The sequence below is a fragment of the Antedon bifida genome, chromosome 11 (assembly GCF_963402885.1).
Source record: "Antedon bifida chromosome 11, ecAntBifi1.1, whole genome shotgun sequence".
In the NCBI taxonomy this organism is placed as follows: Eukaryota; Metazoa; Echinodermata; class Crinoidea; order Comatulida; family Antedonidae; genus Antedon; species Antedon bifida.
This window is the reverse complement of record NC_136236.1, coordinates 18,550,692-18,566,791: the sequence shown is the minus strand read 5'-3', so window position 1 is coordinate 18,566,791 and position 16,100 is coordinate 18,550,692. Positions and strand designations below refer to the sequence as shown.

General features: G+C 33.3%; 1 protein-coding gene across 1 annotated transcript in view; it reads left to right on the top strand.

Annotated features, from left to right (window-relative positions):
• The first annotated feature begins 2,743 nt into the window (after positions 1 to 2,743).
• LOC144855246 (uncharacterized) overlaps positions 2,744 to 16,100 on the top strand; it is a 34,148-nt gene continuing 20,791 nt past the window's right edge. Inside the window, exons 1-3 of the mRNA XM_078713052.1 lie at positions 2,744 to 2,839; positions 6,698 to 6,874; positions 12,339 to 13,637. Of these exons, the coding sequence (XP_078569178.1) occupies positions 2,744 to 2,839; positions 6,698 to 6,874; positions 12,339 to 13,637 (1,572 nt within the window). The remainder of the gene's footprint in view (positions 2,840 to 6,697; positions 6,875 to 12,338; positions 13,638 to 16,100) is intronic.

Sequence of the window (16,100 nt, the reverse complement as noted above, 5' to 3'; positions counted from 1 at the left end):
GGCCGACTCACTTCTTAAGTTATGGTGGTGGCCTCTAGTGATAGTATATAGATATAGATACATTTAATCATCATAATTCTGAACATTTATGAAAATTTCACAATATACAGGAGAACCAACAATTGGTCAATAATGCATTTTTATACTGCCTTATCTTACTGTGTAAACTTACAGGCCATAGGAAACAATATTGATTTTAAGATATTTTGATAATTTATATAATTTTTCTATTAAAAAACATATCATTTATTTCTAAAGTTTCATAGGATGATCCAAATGCTCCACATGAATGAAACTTTTACATCTAATACCACCATCATAATCATCATCATCATCATCATCATCTCTTTTCTGCAATTTTAATTTAGAATTGGTAAATTATAAATTTGTCAGTATTTTCTAGTTAAATGATGTTGTGTTTATTTAGGATATTAGCGCCAATTTTGTAGTATTTTCTACAGGTTATGACTCAAGTAAAATTTGTTTCCTGAGAATGATTAGGGCTTCTTTACTACCTGACGTCATGCGCCAATTATAATTACAGGCACGATCCACTTCTTAGCAGCCTTGCACGGTCTGTGAGTCAGCTTGCTAGAAATTACGGAAGTACCCGGTACGATAATCTATCGTAAGAATCTCCTTTACGCTGCAAATGAAAACCTGTGTAGAAAGTTCATTAGCACGCTGGGATAGTATTTTCTTTTTTTCATCGAACCGTTTACCAACTAATTTCTTTCTTAAAGATATTTTTAATGATCTTTTTCATTTTTAACTGGAATATATTTGGTATTTTAACAGATTTTTATGTTGAGTCACATCAAATTGGAATCTTACTCATCACGAGAGGTTCATGAAGGTAGGTCGTACACTGATAACATGGGGCCCTGTCTAAATTGAGAGTTCTGTAGTTTTCATTTCCCTACAAAACGTCTTCTGGATCTTTTTATTGTTCTATATTAAACATTTCTGTTACTTTTTATCAGAAACTTTTACCTTTGACCTTTTGGAAGAAATACATTTATACTGTAGATATATCCTATAGTTTGAGAGTAAATATATTTAATTACTCTCGTTATCCCCAAACAGGCAATTTATTCATAATAAATATAGGTCATATGGCCCCAAATCGGAAATAACGGTTAGAAATGATGGGGTAGAAAAATAAAAGAAAATTGAAGAATTTGTTAATTACGGAAGTGTGTTCCCTGGTCACCTTATAGATAAATTGCTAAAACAGGATGCATGTTTTTTTTAGATTCTGCAATATTTAATTGTCTAGTTAGGTGCTCACATAACTGAAAACACCTAAAGTTATATACAATACACCTTAAATTGCTGGTAAACAGAATGCAATTATGCAGTTTTTGTCTTGTTTTGGTAGTTTTAGGTTTACATATTAATTTAAGCGCCTTGACGTTTTTTTGTGGATATGTGCGCTTTAACAAATTGTATTACAGTATTATTTTTATCGTAGCAACGGTGTACCGTTATTTGCACAGTAATGTAATTAAGGTTTTATTTGACACAAATACTGTAAATTGTTATCGGCTTATTACCTCCTGATACCATTAAAAGAAAGGGACTGTAATTAACAGAGTATGGCGGTTGTTTTGAGACACAAGTTATGGCGGTTAGCCCCTATCTAGCCACTGGCTTGCTGTTTGAAAGGTTTCCAAGTTTTTTTTTTCATACATAAGTTAGAGACCCCATGTGAAAGATAGCTGAACTCCTTCCTATAACTAAACCTAACCCTCTAAATAATCTCTCTCTCACTATAAAGTAAAAGAAGTAGCTCATGGGATTCGAACCCCATACATTGACATGCAAAGTCCATAGTATAATCCACTCGACTACACAGACGGTTCTAATTCATTCATTATTAATACATCCAATTTACCTTATTGAAACTCAAGCTCAGGATACGATGATTTAAACATGAGTATCATAAAACTTATTATTCACTTAGCAATCCCATAACACATATCTTCCATATGTCTATTCTTTCTGGTACTTTTCCCTCTAAACTTAAATTCATCAAAAGTGGTACCAAATTACAAATCCATATTCATAATTATCGTCCGATATTTGTAGTTGCTGTCTTTCCAGCCCCATAAGCAAATGTCTGAATCTGCAGATACACTTAATAGTGTTCCTTTATTGATACAGAGAATATTTTAACACCGAAAAAACACAAATGTGTAGGCCTTGTTGAAACCTTGGCCCCTGCAGTCTGGCCTGTTTTTAAAAATTAAATGAATCATATAGCTTAATGAACCTATCAGTCTGTAAAAGATCTGTTAGGTCGACTGCTAGTACATTTGTACTTTTTATTCCACCTAGTCGCCTGAAGACCTTTTGCAGTTGCAGCTCCTGAACTGTGGAACAATATTTCTAAATCTAATTCACCTCTAAATTCTGCAAAAAGTGACACCTATACCTCAAATACGACTGGTCTATCAAAGTTCAAAACCCTTTAAAAAACCTGTTTTTCTCAAATCTGAATTTTTTTGTGCTCTGGGACAATCTGTTAAAGTAAAGGCGCTATATAAATTTGACAACATTTCAAATATATATTTGTTAATAGGGGCTGCACATTTTTGGATAACAAAACAATTTAAAAGCTATTAATTACCAAGCCGGGAATATCAATCCTCTAATAGACTGGTAAATGACATTGCTTCATTTCTTCCTGTTTGATTTTAATGAGGAAACCCTGCTAAACGTTTCATTTCTTACAATACAGATGTCATCAGGCACGGAGTCACAACACAGCATCCTCAAGTTGCTGAATGCAAACGGTCAGGATTTCGATACAGCAGTACAGCAGTTGGATCGACAAGTAAGTTTTTTTTCATAATTCACTCATAATTGGCACAAAACTTTTCCAAATTATATCAAAAGGTCATAATGAATGCATGACCTTAATGACCTTTCATCTAATTGCTACTAAAGCACTATACTCTATTGAAATTAGGGACTTGTTTTATTCATTTTGAAGTAATGAAAACTAAGAAAAGTATGAATTAAAAAGTTGTTGTTGTAAAATAAGCGAGGCCTAAAATTGATAACTTTTTTTCAATTTTTCTTATGAAATGAAAATGAAATCTTTTTTATAAACTGATATTCTAAAGTTACCGTACATTGCATGTACGCTACATACTACTGTGTTGTAATAGAATTTGTAGCAGTTGTTAAATTGAATTGAATTGATTACTTTATTTCAGAATAAATATTCCAAATATACAACAAATACAAAACAGAAAATCACACTAAAATAGGATTTTTTCCCACTTAGTGAAGAGATTTGAATATCGTAACAGATAGTTTGTTGTATCAAGATCATTTTCACTATTCTTTAATTGTTTATAGGGTTTTTATTTGCATTTCTTTAACATTATATTTTATTCTTGTATGCATAGTAGCTTATCATCAATAGATATTATATCAATATTTCTACAAATTATGTAGATGTATTGTTCCCCAAAACATGAAAAATAAAGATAAAAAAAAAAAAAATTTTGAATATGCCAATTAAAAAAAAATTTTTGGTTTAACTATTATGTTACATCAAAATGGTTTGAAAATTATTTTTTCAGGGGGACAATACTTCTTTGATGTATTTACTGCATTTTACTTTTAAGCTGCATAAATTTATTAAAATTACAGCGTTATCTCAGACTTTGAAAAAGTCCAGTTTTGTTAAGTAAAACTGCCGATTGCACATATTTTTTTTCCTTCCATATTACATATAGGCTGGTACATGCTGGTAATATACTACATGTTTGTAACTCATGACTCAATTCATTTAGCTTAAAATGTATATCAACAAAAATGAGCAAGGAAGTGTTTATTAAATTCAGGTTCAGTGACTGGAAATTTTAGCGATTAACTAACTAAACATTAATTACGAATTAAAAGACGTTTACTATATAATTTCAATATAAAATTTAATGACAAAAATAGAGATCGACGTTTCGGTACCATCATAGAACCATTTTCAAGATCAAGTGAATACAAAACAATAATAATTATGTGCACTAAGCACCAAAGTTGGTGACAGGAAATGCTAATTGAGGGCTAATTAAGTAATTAGCTCCTCCTACTGAGTTAGATAAACAATTTAGCTTTGATGGAATCCGATTGTTTATTGAGTGTAGGTTTTATCTCTTTGATCCACAACATCTCCTTAATTAGGCAATCAAACTTATTGTTACATTTAGATAAGACTCTAAAGTATTCTGAGATATCACCAGTTATGCCATGTTGTTTTAGGTGATCGCCTATAATACTTTTGTTATGTTCATTAATGCGTTTGTAAAGGTGTCGGCAAGTGTAACCGACATAGTTTGTATCATACAAACCACATTGAAATTTGTACACCACGCATTGTGAATTAATGATTCTGGGTTTCATTTCTTTAGGTTTTAAGGTGTCACCTATCTTACGACTAGTAAATACTGGTAAAATATCGTTTTCAATCTTCGCACTAAGTTGTTTAAGTTGTTTAGTAACCGTGTTACAACAAGTTTGATCCTTGTACGGTAGTACAATCCTAATAGGCTGGGGAGATTCATCAGTTAGCATATCTTCATTAGTATTACTAGGAGTCACACAAGTATTAATGGATTGGTTGAAAGCCTTAACAATATTACTAATAAGATCTAAAGGATAATTCAACTTTTGAAAAATCTTTGTTACATTATCAACCTCTGATAGGAAAATGTCATGCGTAGATGACAATTTGTAGGCCCTATTAAGCATTGTGTGAATTAGATTACGTTTATGTTTGATATCCACATGGCTATCATAATGTAATAATAAGCCTTTATTAGTGGATTTCTTATATACTTTGGTTTCAAGAGATATATCGTTTTTTGAGATAGTCATACCTAAAAAATTTATTGAGTTATCTCTAGCAATTTCCATTGTAAAATCAACGGCATCGTGTGAATTGTTCAAAGTGTTCAAAAAATTCTGTGCTGAAACCTGGCTTGGCATGAATACGATTGTGTCATCAACGTAGCGACGATAGAACTGCGGCATTTTCCCTGTTGCTTGTAAGGTATCTTCAATGTAACACATGAAAACATTTGCCATCAGTGGTCCAAGCGGTGAACCCATGGCTACGCCATCAACCTGCTCGTATAGATCACCATCATATTGGAAAAGTTGATTTTTGGTCGCAATTGTAAGTAGGTCCTTAAGACCTTGTTTATCGATAGATAAACCGTGTTCAGAGTTAAACCAGTCATCTTTAAAGGCCTTATGAACAAGAATGTTAATGGTCTCATCAAGTGGAACATTGGTGAATAGAGAAACTACGTCGTAAGAGACCAGAACATCATCTGAACCAATTTCAGTAGAACGTAACTCTTTAGCAAAATCAAAAATGTCTGGTATAGAGTATTTGTTGCTGGCTAATGGTTTTAGCTTCTCATCTAACCATTGTGCTAATTTAAAATTGTAAGTGCCAGTGGCTGAGAGTATTGGCCTAATAGATAGATTTTCTTTGTGCGTCTTGGGAAGACCATACAGATGGGCTAACCTCGAGCCTTGTGATGTTAGTGTAGATGCTACTTCCTTCGGTAGTATATTACGAACAATATTAGATAGTTGCTTCTCCTTTTCTAAGAGAGGATGGAAATGCTTAATTGGTCTACCTCTAGACTTAGGTTGTGTCTTACTTACGGGTATAAACTTAGATGTGTTGTTTATAGACGATTGTCTAAGAAGTTGGTCATAATGATGTTTATCCATGATAACGACTCCGGAACCTTTGTCAGGTTTAGTAATGACAATGTCATCCCTTTTCTTCAATTGTCCCAATGCTCTTTTCAGGGACCTAGGTGGAGATGGGTCCTTGCGTTCGATGTAGTTTAGAGCAATCGACTTTAAAGTTGCTGATGTGAGCTCCTTCATATCCTCATTATTTAGTTTCTTCTCGACACGCCAGTAAGCCTTTTCAAAGTTGGCTAAAATTTCCCTACGTTGTGATTGATGTGGTAAGGCGAACTGTAAGCCACGACTAAGAACCAGTTTTTGGAAGAAGGAAAGCTGGTACGAAGATAAGTTGGTAATGTGTTCGTCTATGTCTCGATCCTTGTATAATAGGCGTGCGATCTTCTTGGAGTGATTACGCAGTTCACCGTCCATTTGTTTTCTCCTTAGAAATTCTAATTCTTTATGAAATTGTAAGTGTTTTTGAGACTAAATTATAAACGCATTTTGGTCATATAATTATTATAAACCAAATGCTTTTCCAGACATTACATTGGGCATGATCGGAGAAGCGGAATGAAAACATCTTTTGTATATAAATAATGAATGTTTATGATTGCAATACTACAAATAATGTCATGAGGTGAAAAATGAAAAGTTATATTTTCATGAAGTGAAGCCAAGTAAAAATGTATTAATAACACTCATTCTGACCATTTAAAGTTTAGGTTGCCCCATTTTTTATAATACCCCTTTGACACCGCCTGAAAAAATGTGGGGATTATCCGGAATTGTGTAACCCGCGACACAGAAATGTAGACCAGTGTAAACGACATAAAAAGTTAGTTAAATGTTCACTAATCTATGGTTATTTGAAGAAATATTTTACGGGTAGACTGATATTTGTTATTTGTTATTGTTTTTGTTATTCTTCTAATGCTATACAACATATTCTACTAGAATCTTCTAATACTTGTAGGATTTGCAGTTACTAGTGAGGTCGCTACAAGATGCAATAACCCGTCTTCAGCGAGAGTATAAACGATTAAGCCAAACTGGATATGCGGAAGATGGGCAAGCTACATACAGTCGATTGTCTATGTCCAAACAAAGATTAGTTGAACTCTGCAAACGAAACAGAAGATGTCTTTCAAAGGTACGATTTTAAATTTCTTGTGGAACATCAGTTTTATCATGTAGCCCTGACACCTGGCACAAATTTTGGTTCGCATTCAATGCAGGGATCATGCAGGATCGTGCATGACAATGTGTAAAATGTGTGCAAAAAGTTTCAACATTTTGTTGTTGCTCAGGAAATGAGCAGGAAATCATATAATAACTTCTGAAAGATACATACATAAGCTATACCCATGCAGACCATGTGATCTACAGTAGCTTACATAATGATGCGCATCATTAAATGTTTTTTTTTAAATTAAACCCCAATTGGATAACTCCTCAATATCTTTACCCAAAAAATCATGTGTCGAACACACTGTACCTGTGCCTGACTGTTCGCATAAATGGTTACTGCGGTATTGCATTAAAAAATTACCTTTAAAAAAGCAAGGATGGGTACGTTAACATTGTCATTATAGTGCAAAGGCTTATTGCTTTTTTTTTTTCTTTCTGACGTTTTTTACTTTTTAATATTCAAGTTACTTTTAGTTTTTAAAAATTTGGATTTTAGCGATTTATTTAGATCAAAAAGTTATGTTGGTAAAGGTGGCATACCAATTCAAATACTATTAGAGTGTGAACTTTGACCTAAATGTTATTAATGAAACATTACACAGTTCATCGGGGGAGTCATGTAACCTAGCAACTAGAAGTTAATAAGTACTCAACAACCAGGAAGAGATTGATAACATCCTACAGTATTAGAATCTTGATCAAATGTCCCATTAGCGGTGGAATGTTATTAAAAAATTCCCTTCCCTCTTCCTTGTTCATTTGACACTGAGTTCGACACACTAACAGTAGCTTGAATGGTTGAGCAGATATTGTTGTAATGAATCATTGGTTTATTAAAGGTAAGCTTACTGATGCAACACACTGTGTAGCTAATTTTGATATAGTTAAAATTGTTTATCTTGAAATACTTTAGTTTCCAAAAGGTAAGATGAGATGAAATTAACATGTTTTTTAGGGCACATGGCAGTACAAATTTTATTTGGTTTAGCTTATGATAAAAGGCATTCACAGCACTTTGCACCTACTGAAACTATCTGTATCTAATATTAGCAAATTTTACCTTGAAAAACAATCAACATAGTGGCCATGTTCTTGATGTTGTGATGTAATGGCCATGAGTACTCACTGGCTAAACCCGGTGGCCCCAGAGCATGAGCAACCACCCAGTGCAACTCCCAGCACTGGGGGACATTTAGGATTGTTAAACCAGGGGCCACTGTGTCCAGCCAGGCATTCCACCATAATTCTTTTTGCCTACAATAGAATAGAGCATATGCAATTATATTTTATCCATCAATGATATTGATCAATGATATTAATAATTGACAAATAGATTTAATTTGTCACTTATGACAAATTATAAGTTATATGCAATGATTTATTAAGCAAAGATATACTGATTGATATTTTTATAATATGTATTTATTATTTATAATATGAAAAATAGGATCTTGCTAACGCTAATAAAACAGCCGGTGTCACTGCACATTGAGCAACAAATGAAACCTATATGTCATAAACCATGCTTGTTACATAATAATAAAGACATAAGTTATTTTTTCTACGGTAGATTTAATTATAAATCATGTGTATAATTTATACACTATGAAATAAAATTAAACAAACAATATGGATGTAACAAAAAAAAATCATAATTTGTTTCATTTAACAAGGTGAGACTCGATCTTGGTACCTCGAATGCTATAGACGCGATCACAGTCCACCAAGCCATATACACAAAAGTTGAAGAAAGTTTACTCCGTGTATTTACTATGCAGTAAACACTTTGGTGCAGATAGATGATTACATTTTTTTCTTTATGGATCAAATTGATTTGTGTGACTTGTGACATACCGCAATGAATCATAATTTGTTACTATGGTGACATCTTTAAAACAATTTTTAAATGATACTTTTAACTTTAATATATTTTAAAGAAGATGGGTTAAGGTTAAGAAAGTTTCATAGTTTGATTGTCGAAATGAAAAAAATTATATTTAATATGAAATTAATGATGACATAATCAACTTTTGACGTGCTCGTATAACGCGATTTCAAGTTGAAAAGTGAATAAAATATAATAAAATTGCTAAAGAAAGGTTGTAAAAAAGAAATCGGGCAATGCATGATATAACCCAATTACCAATTTTACCATTGAAATCAGTTTCACAATTCATGATATTCTCTTCCTGTTCAAATAAAATGTAGTCAACTTTTTAAAAAATGTTTTGTAACTTTTCAGCATGCAGTTGACACATGCTAAAATAACCTATGACATACAGCTACTTTTAGAGCCAGTAAATTTGTTAATGTAAACACGGGCTTCAACACATTACAAAGCTTAACGTTTTGGCTGAAAGTGAATGCAAATTGTGCTTGCGTATATTTTAGTCCATATGTCATTGATAAGTTAGTTACTGTCACCCGCTTTACCAACGTTTGAGGTTCAGAGTTTTTATAGCTTCCAGCTGTCAAGTGTATTCTGACATAATACCATGATAGAAAACAATTTGAATCGTCATGAAACATGTGATAAAAAATCAGGTGACACAATTGGCTGATAACGCAGCTGACCTTGTATTGTATTAAAACAAAGTGTAACGTATCCATTTGTACGGATCAGTTGAAAATGAATGGTATGTGTAAAACATCCACGCAGATGAATGCAAATGGATTTAGTGGCGTGTATAAAGTAGTAATTGTGCCGGGGAGCTAAATATATATGTACGATGGAGGATAATATATTTCATACGAAAAACCACAGAAATGTATGTATTGACGTTAGGGTATAGTATTATTTTCATAAATAGAATAATGTGAGTCATTGTAAAGGCAGCGTTTGAAAAATATATGAATTGGTAAAATGCAGGCGTATGCCTAGGGATGTGCGTGCCGATCAGAATCATGTACGACGTGTCATATTGAAAATGAACGGAATACAAAGACAGTGCCATGATATAAAATGATTTATTCATTCTTTCATTTTCAATAATACACTATTTTTTCCAAATCGTCAAGTTTTAAAGGACAAGACAAAGTTTGAAATCAAACTTTAAAATGTGATACAAATATTAAGGAAATGCTTCTCAAAATGTTAGCGGCATCAGCGACACTCAACGGTTTTGTGGAGTTAACCAGTATTAAATAAATGAGTTTACTTCTTACCGTAGATGGATAAACGCCACTAAATCATTTATTGTTGAATTGAAATAATGCTTTCCCACTAAAAGAGATCTCCACTTCAGCTGCTAATTTCATTGATGATGTTCCTCCATTGTTTTCTGTCACTTGCAATTTCAATTAGTAATTCTAGATCTTTGTGTGTTTTACATTTAGTTGAGTAAGTTAGATTATTTTATTTCTTAAGGTCATTGTTCAAAATTATGGGCAGTACGTGTTCTCTGAGGTCTTTTTTGTGATTTCTGTCTGTAATGTAGAAATGTAGTGACAAGTTCGATGATGTGTCTTCTTCTCATTGTCTAAGAATATGTCCCAAAAGCCCACAAGGCACTTTCTTTGCATTTAGTTTATTAAATGAAGACATATTTATATATTATTCAAAATGTTTTAATAGTCATAGCAAATATGATGATTTCTTACTTTGGTTAAATGTATATTATATAATAAACTTGCACTGATGAAGGGCTAGTGTTGCCCGAAAGCTCTGCTAATTTGTCTGGCTGTTTTACTTTATCGTTTTGATTTAGCTTTTCGCTTATTTTTTTTTTTTCTCTATTGAGATCCAGCCACTGATACCCACAGCATTGTCATTTTTTTCAGTAATTTGCCTTTGGATTTATATAATATACATAAAAATATATATATTTAGTTCTATAAATGGGCGTGAATCATACAGCGTAACTGACTCATACTTATAATTGGTTTTGCCTTCGAAGAACTTTTTTTTAGGTTTAACTTTTTTTTTAGGTTTAACTTTTTTTTAGGTTTAACTTTTTTTTATCACCATAAAATTATTAATAACTTTTATGCAGCGACAGTTTGACATATACAGTAGTGAGAGGCCCAAGGCATTTTGAAATTCAGAATCCACTGTTGCAATTTGACATTTGCTTCTATTGAAATGCAAGAACCAGTGGCATAGCGGCTATGAGTGCTCACTGGCTAAACCCAGGGGCCAAAAGCTTGAGCAACCCCAGTGCAACTACCCAGCGTTTGAGGGCCAATTTCCCTGTGTTACGCAAGTGGCTAGAGCTCAGTTTTACATGGACATGCTTTTGAGTAATAATCTTGCAGCCATGAGCTAATTTATGATGTTTGCCATCGTTTGCAAAGCATTTTATTTTTCTCAGTACGTGGAAAAGTGAAGTGTTTTATCCCAGTGTAGCGGAAGTTCATGGGATCCCATTGGGAATGTAGACTCTGGCTTAGACTGGTAGAGGAATTATTGGTGTGATGTTTTTTTTTTGGTAATATTTGATGTTCCTGGGAATATTGATTGGATCATGGAGGTATACCTCCATGATTGGATTAACATATGTGATGGACATGACTTCAAGTCTGCCATAATGATTGTGTCATTATGCAAAATTCTTTCGGATAGGACATAAAGCCATGTAAATACAGTGCATGTTAAACTTGGTACACTATTCAAAGTGTTTTTCGGTGATCTGGGTAGACACTTCCTTGCTTAAATAGATTTTATGAAATTAGGCGGTAGGACGACCACCGCACAATGACGATTACTGACATGTGAAGCTTGCCCTTTCATTCTTTGAAATTCAAGGTTATTGAATTAATGTCAACTGAACAAAATAAAACGCATGCACAATTGAGGTGGAGCCTAATTGCAATCTACTAGTAGTTATCCTGCCCTCCTGCTTCAAAAGCTCTTCTCTTCATGATAGAGTGGTGCAAACAGTGGCAGATCCAGGATTTGTGCTAAAGTGCTAAACTTAACCCATGTTCTATGTTTAGCATTGACATTTTCTGATTTCGATGGATCTGAACTAAATCACTGGTATATTTTATTCAATTATACATAAAAATACAATATAAATATAATAAAAATCACACATTCATAAAATTTGGGCGGGAAAAAACATTTTTCAGCTGAATTGCACTTTGTGATTTACAAAAATGTTTATAAATTATAAATTTAATTCATTAATGTAATGAAGTAAGGATCAAAATTGTGTTTGAGAAGTTTCTAACCTTCTTGGTGTACCAACATGTTTGTAGAAAGGTCAATCTTTAATCTCTCAGTTCTTCAGCCTTCAGAAATAAAACGGTTATGTAAAGAACTATTTTTTATAAATTTTGATAAATGGATTTACCACAGCGCACAGATACATTAAACAACAATCCTGAATTGCCACATTATTAATTGCTATAATTAGTACTAGAGCAAGTGAGGACATTTTTTTTACTGTATTATGGAGTAACTATTTTTTCCAATCGTTTTTCAGCTTATGGCCGACGAATGGGAAAACAACAGTATATTATCAGACACTGGTTCAGTAATAAGTGAGGAATACACACATAGTTCGGATGATTTCACCACATCTTATCAAGACAGTGATGACTCTGAGGTTTCACCTTTAGAAGAAGAAAAACCACCATTACGCATCGAAAAAGTTCCGCCTACAGTAAAAGAACAGCCTGCCCCTGTTAAAAAAGTTGGTCCTCCAACGAAACCAAAGCCTAAAAAGATAGGTGTGTCTGACTTAAAGTTTTGTGAGGATTTTGTGAATAACCTAGCTGCAGAGGTTACAGCCATGCAGGTTGCCATGACAAAGAAAGATGAGCCAAAGTGCTCCGTCAATGATCTCGTTGCTAGGAAAGAGAGCGAAACAATTGGAAATGAACCTTTAAAATTTACAATTGGAACAAATTATGTTCCCGAGCAAAACAAAGATTCTTCACTATTGCGAGATATGAATGGAATAAAACATGGAATTAATGGTTTGCAATTGGAAGATTTATCCGCCGACGTGGACCTTCCTGACGTTTCTTCTCTTCCAAAGTCTCCCACAAACAGGAGCAATAATTATATTCCAACACCGACTAGTACATTAAGTTCAGTTTGTACATCTTTACCAACGAGTGAAGAATTACAAACGTTGTCTGGTGATTACACAGAGGTTTGTGGCGACGACCCAAACAATGCTGATAACCAATATGAACTGCCAAAACTGAACGGCATGGGATTAAAATATGATCCACATATTGACCGGCAATCAGATGGTGAACAACCATACCAAGATCCAGATTCAAATGACACAAGTGCCTACCGGTGCTCTGATAAAGACAATAGTCCTTATGAGAATGCCGATGAAGGTAGTGATTTCCCCACTTCCGATCACGAATCAACATATGAAAAACCTGATAACGATGTTGAACTTCAAAGTGGGACAGAGGATGCTAATGGGGAGTATGAGAATGTCCGGCATGAAACTGACGATGAGGAATTACTAGATTCGCAGCCGTTGGTTGTCCTGCCGGGAAGTGATACGCACACTAACGATCAGAGCTCAGGTGGAGATAGTACTTCCTGGCTAGATAATGAGTATGCATCCGTTTTAGTTGATAATAAGTACGAAGCGATTGAACGTAAATCTCTTATCATGCTTGCCGACACATCTATTGAAGAACAGCCAATAGATGATGCTATTTATAGATACGACGGACCAATTAAATTTGACGGGAAAAATAAAGGAGACAAACTGAAATTGGAAGAGAAGGATAATGTCAAAAAATGGAATCCTGTAAGTATTACAAACATTTTGTTTTTTTTCCATTTTTTAAACGTTCAGTTTTATTATTTTATTAATAGTCAATAATATTTTTCATGCAATACAATATATTTACTGTACTGGTTCTTTTGAAAATTATTGTAATTTAATATTATGTATTATAATGAAATAGAAAATAAAAATGAATTGTCATAAAAAAGTGAAATAAATAATTCTATAAATAAATAACAACTACTACTAGTTTTTGGACTTGTATCTTATTAATTATTTCTAAAATATTATATATTTTTTTCTATTTATTTCATTTATTATTTTAAACAGATGCTTGATTTAAAAAGTAGAAATATAAATCCTCTTTTAATGTACTGTAGCAATTTATTATGTAGTGAACATAACCATTTTAGCTGGGTACGGTTCTCACAGCATTTAGTCAGCAGGAAAGCGGTGAATCATACGCTGTTTAACCTTGATATAAAATGGCTATTTTTATCAAAAAGTTATTTTCTATATCATTTAGCAATTAATCATAAATTGGGAAAAGGAAACATGGTTGGAAGTGTAATGACGAACTTAATTTAATATAAGGTTGAACAAAAATTTATAGGCCTGTAATAATATTGAATAAGTCAATTTAAATATAATGTTATTACTTAACAATCAGATTTTATGTACATTAGAGAAAGGTAATTTAAAAAACGCAAAAACAATAAGATCAATCAATAATCTTTATTGCAATTTGTATACAAATTTTTCATTATACATTAAAAGGAAAAAATAATATGAATCTGTTAGGTTACAGCAAATGACAAAAAGGCACAAATCTACGAATATATATAAATAATTATATACAATTACAAAGAAATATTTTTATGAAGATTAATAATAACAAGCAAAATTGCTAACATTTCTGTACTTTTTTCTGTACTTTTACTTTAATATTTCCTATAGTATTTTTTTATAGTTATTTCAATTCTTTTTTGTGATTTCTTTCTGCTTTGTTATATTTATAATGTTTGTTTTGTATGAGTGCCCATTGACTGTCAGTATATGCATGGTATATGCTATTTTGGGCCACCCTCTATAAATAAGGTTAAAGGGGGATTCTGGGTTTAAAATTGCTTTTAAATATCGTTTATCTATTAAATAAAAAATATTATAACAATATAGACATGTCAGAATGAAGAAGTAATAACGAGAAATTAAAAAAATTAAATTTCATATACATTTTAGGGTAAATTCATGGAAAGTCTGTTTTTCAGCAGCTTAGGGAAGCTCATTAATATTCATGAGATATTCACAAAGTCACGCCATCAGTGGATTCCAAACTCGCGACGTCATGTACGTTGTGTTTGTCAACTAATTTACATCTCTCTCCCCCTGTCAAACGACGACCACCCGATCATTGTGAAATACATTTTTTGTAGATTTTCTAAGCTAGGTCTAAAGTGTAATAATAACAGTAGTAGCATATATTTATTTGACATTTAATGAAATACAAAATTTAGTACAGATTACGGAGTCATAAATTATATACTATTAAATTACTATTTTTATACCTCGAATAGTACAGATCGGCTTCACGTACTAGGCTAGGCCTAGCCTAAATCATTTTTTTCATGGGTGAGAGCCATTCTGACCCCTGACTAGGGATTCCATGCCACGATGGCTACGTTAAAACATTGGGGCCCATCATGGGCCTAGCTAGCCTACTACTAAATCTAAACGATTGGCCCATAAATAACAAAACTCAGTGGATTCCAAACCCATCCTATCAACCAAACTCCTAAACAATCTAAACCTAAAACATTCTACAAAATCGGCTGTAAATATTGAGGCAAAACAAGGTCCGATCGCCGTCCGCACGTATGGTGTCCCGATCGTCTAAGTAGGCCTAAAAAATAAGCCTAGTTTACTCTCCAAAAAAGCGGATACTGCATCAAGCAAGTAGACCAGGTAGTAGGAAGGAGACCTAGCCGATCCGGCCCAGTTAAAAATTGAGCTAGCTAGTGTAGTAGACCCTATGCGAATTGATACTACCAGGCCTTTTACTATAGGCTACACTTGTTAAAATTAGCAATACTTATGTTTACAAATATTCCAACTCTCTCATTCGAGCTATATTATCTATACCATTCCGGTAGGTCGAGTCGACCTTCAATCAAATACTGTACATCGTTCATGTTGTGATTATAGACGGGGTATACTCGACCCGACCAGTTTGGTATTGTATACTGTATCTGCTTATCACGTGACGATGCCAGGCATGGGCAGAGAGAGCACGTGTATCGTCGTCTCGCTCTTTCCTCGCTCAGCAGGAATGTATACGTTACGCTTCATTGATTTTGAAGGCTTTTCCTAAGTCAGTACGAAAATCGGCAAACGTAAAGTGCAAACATATCTAATTTTTCACTGTTTTGATGAATTTTCATAGAAAATTGACTTTATAAATGGGAAGACCGACTAAAATTACATCAG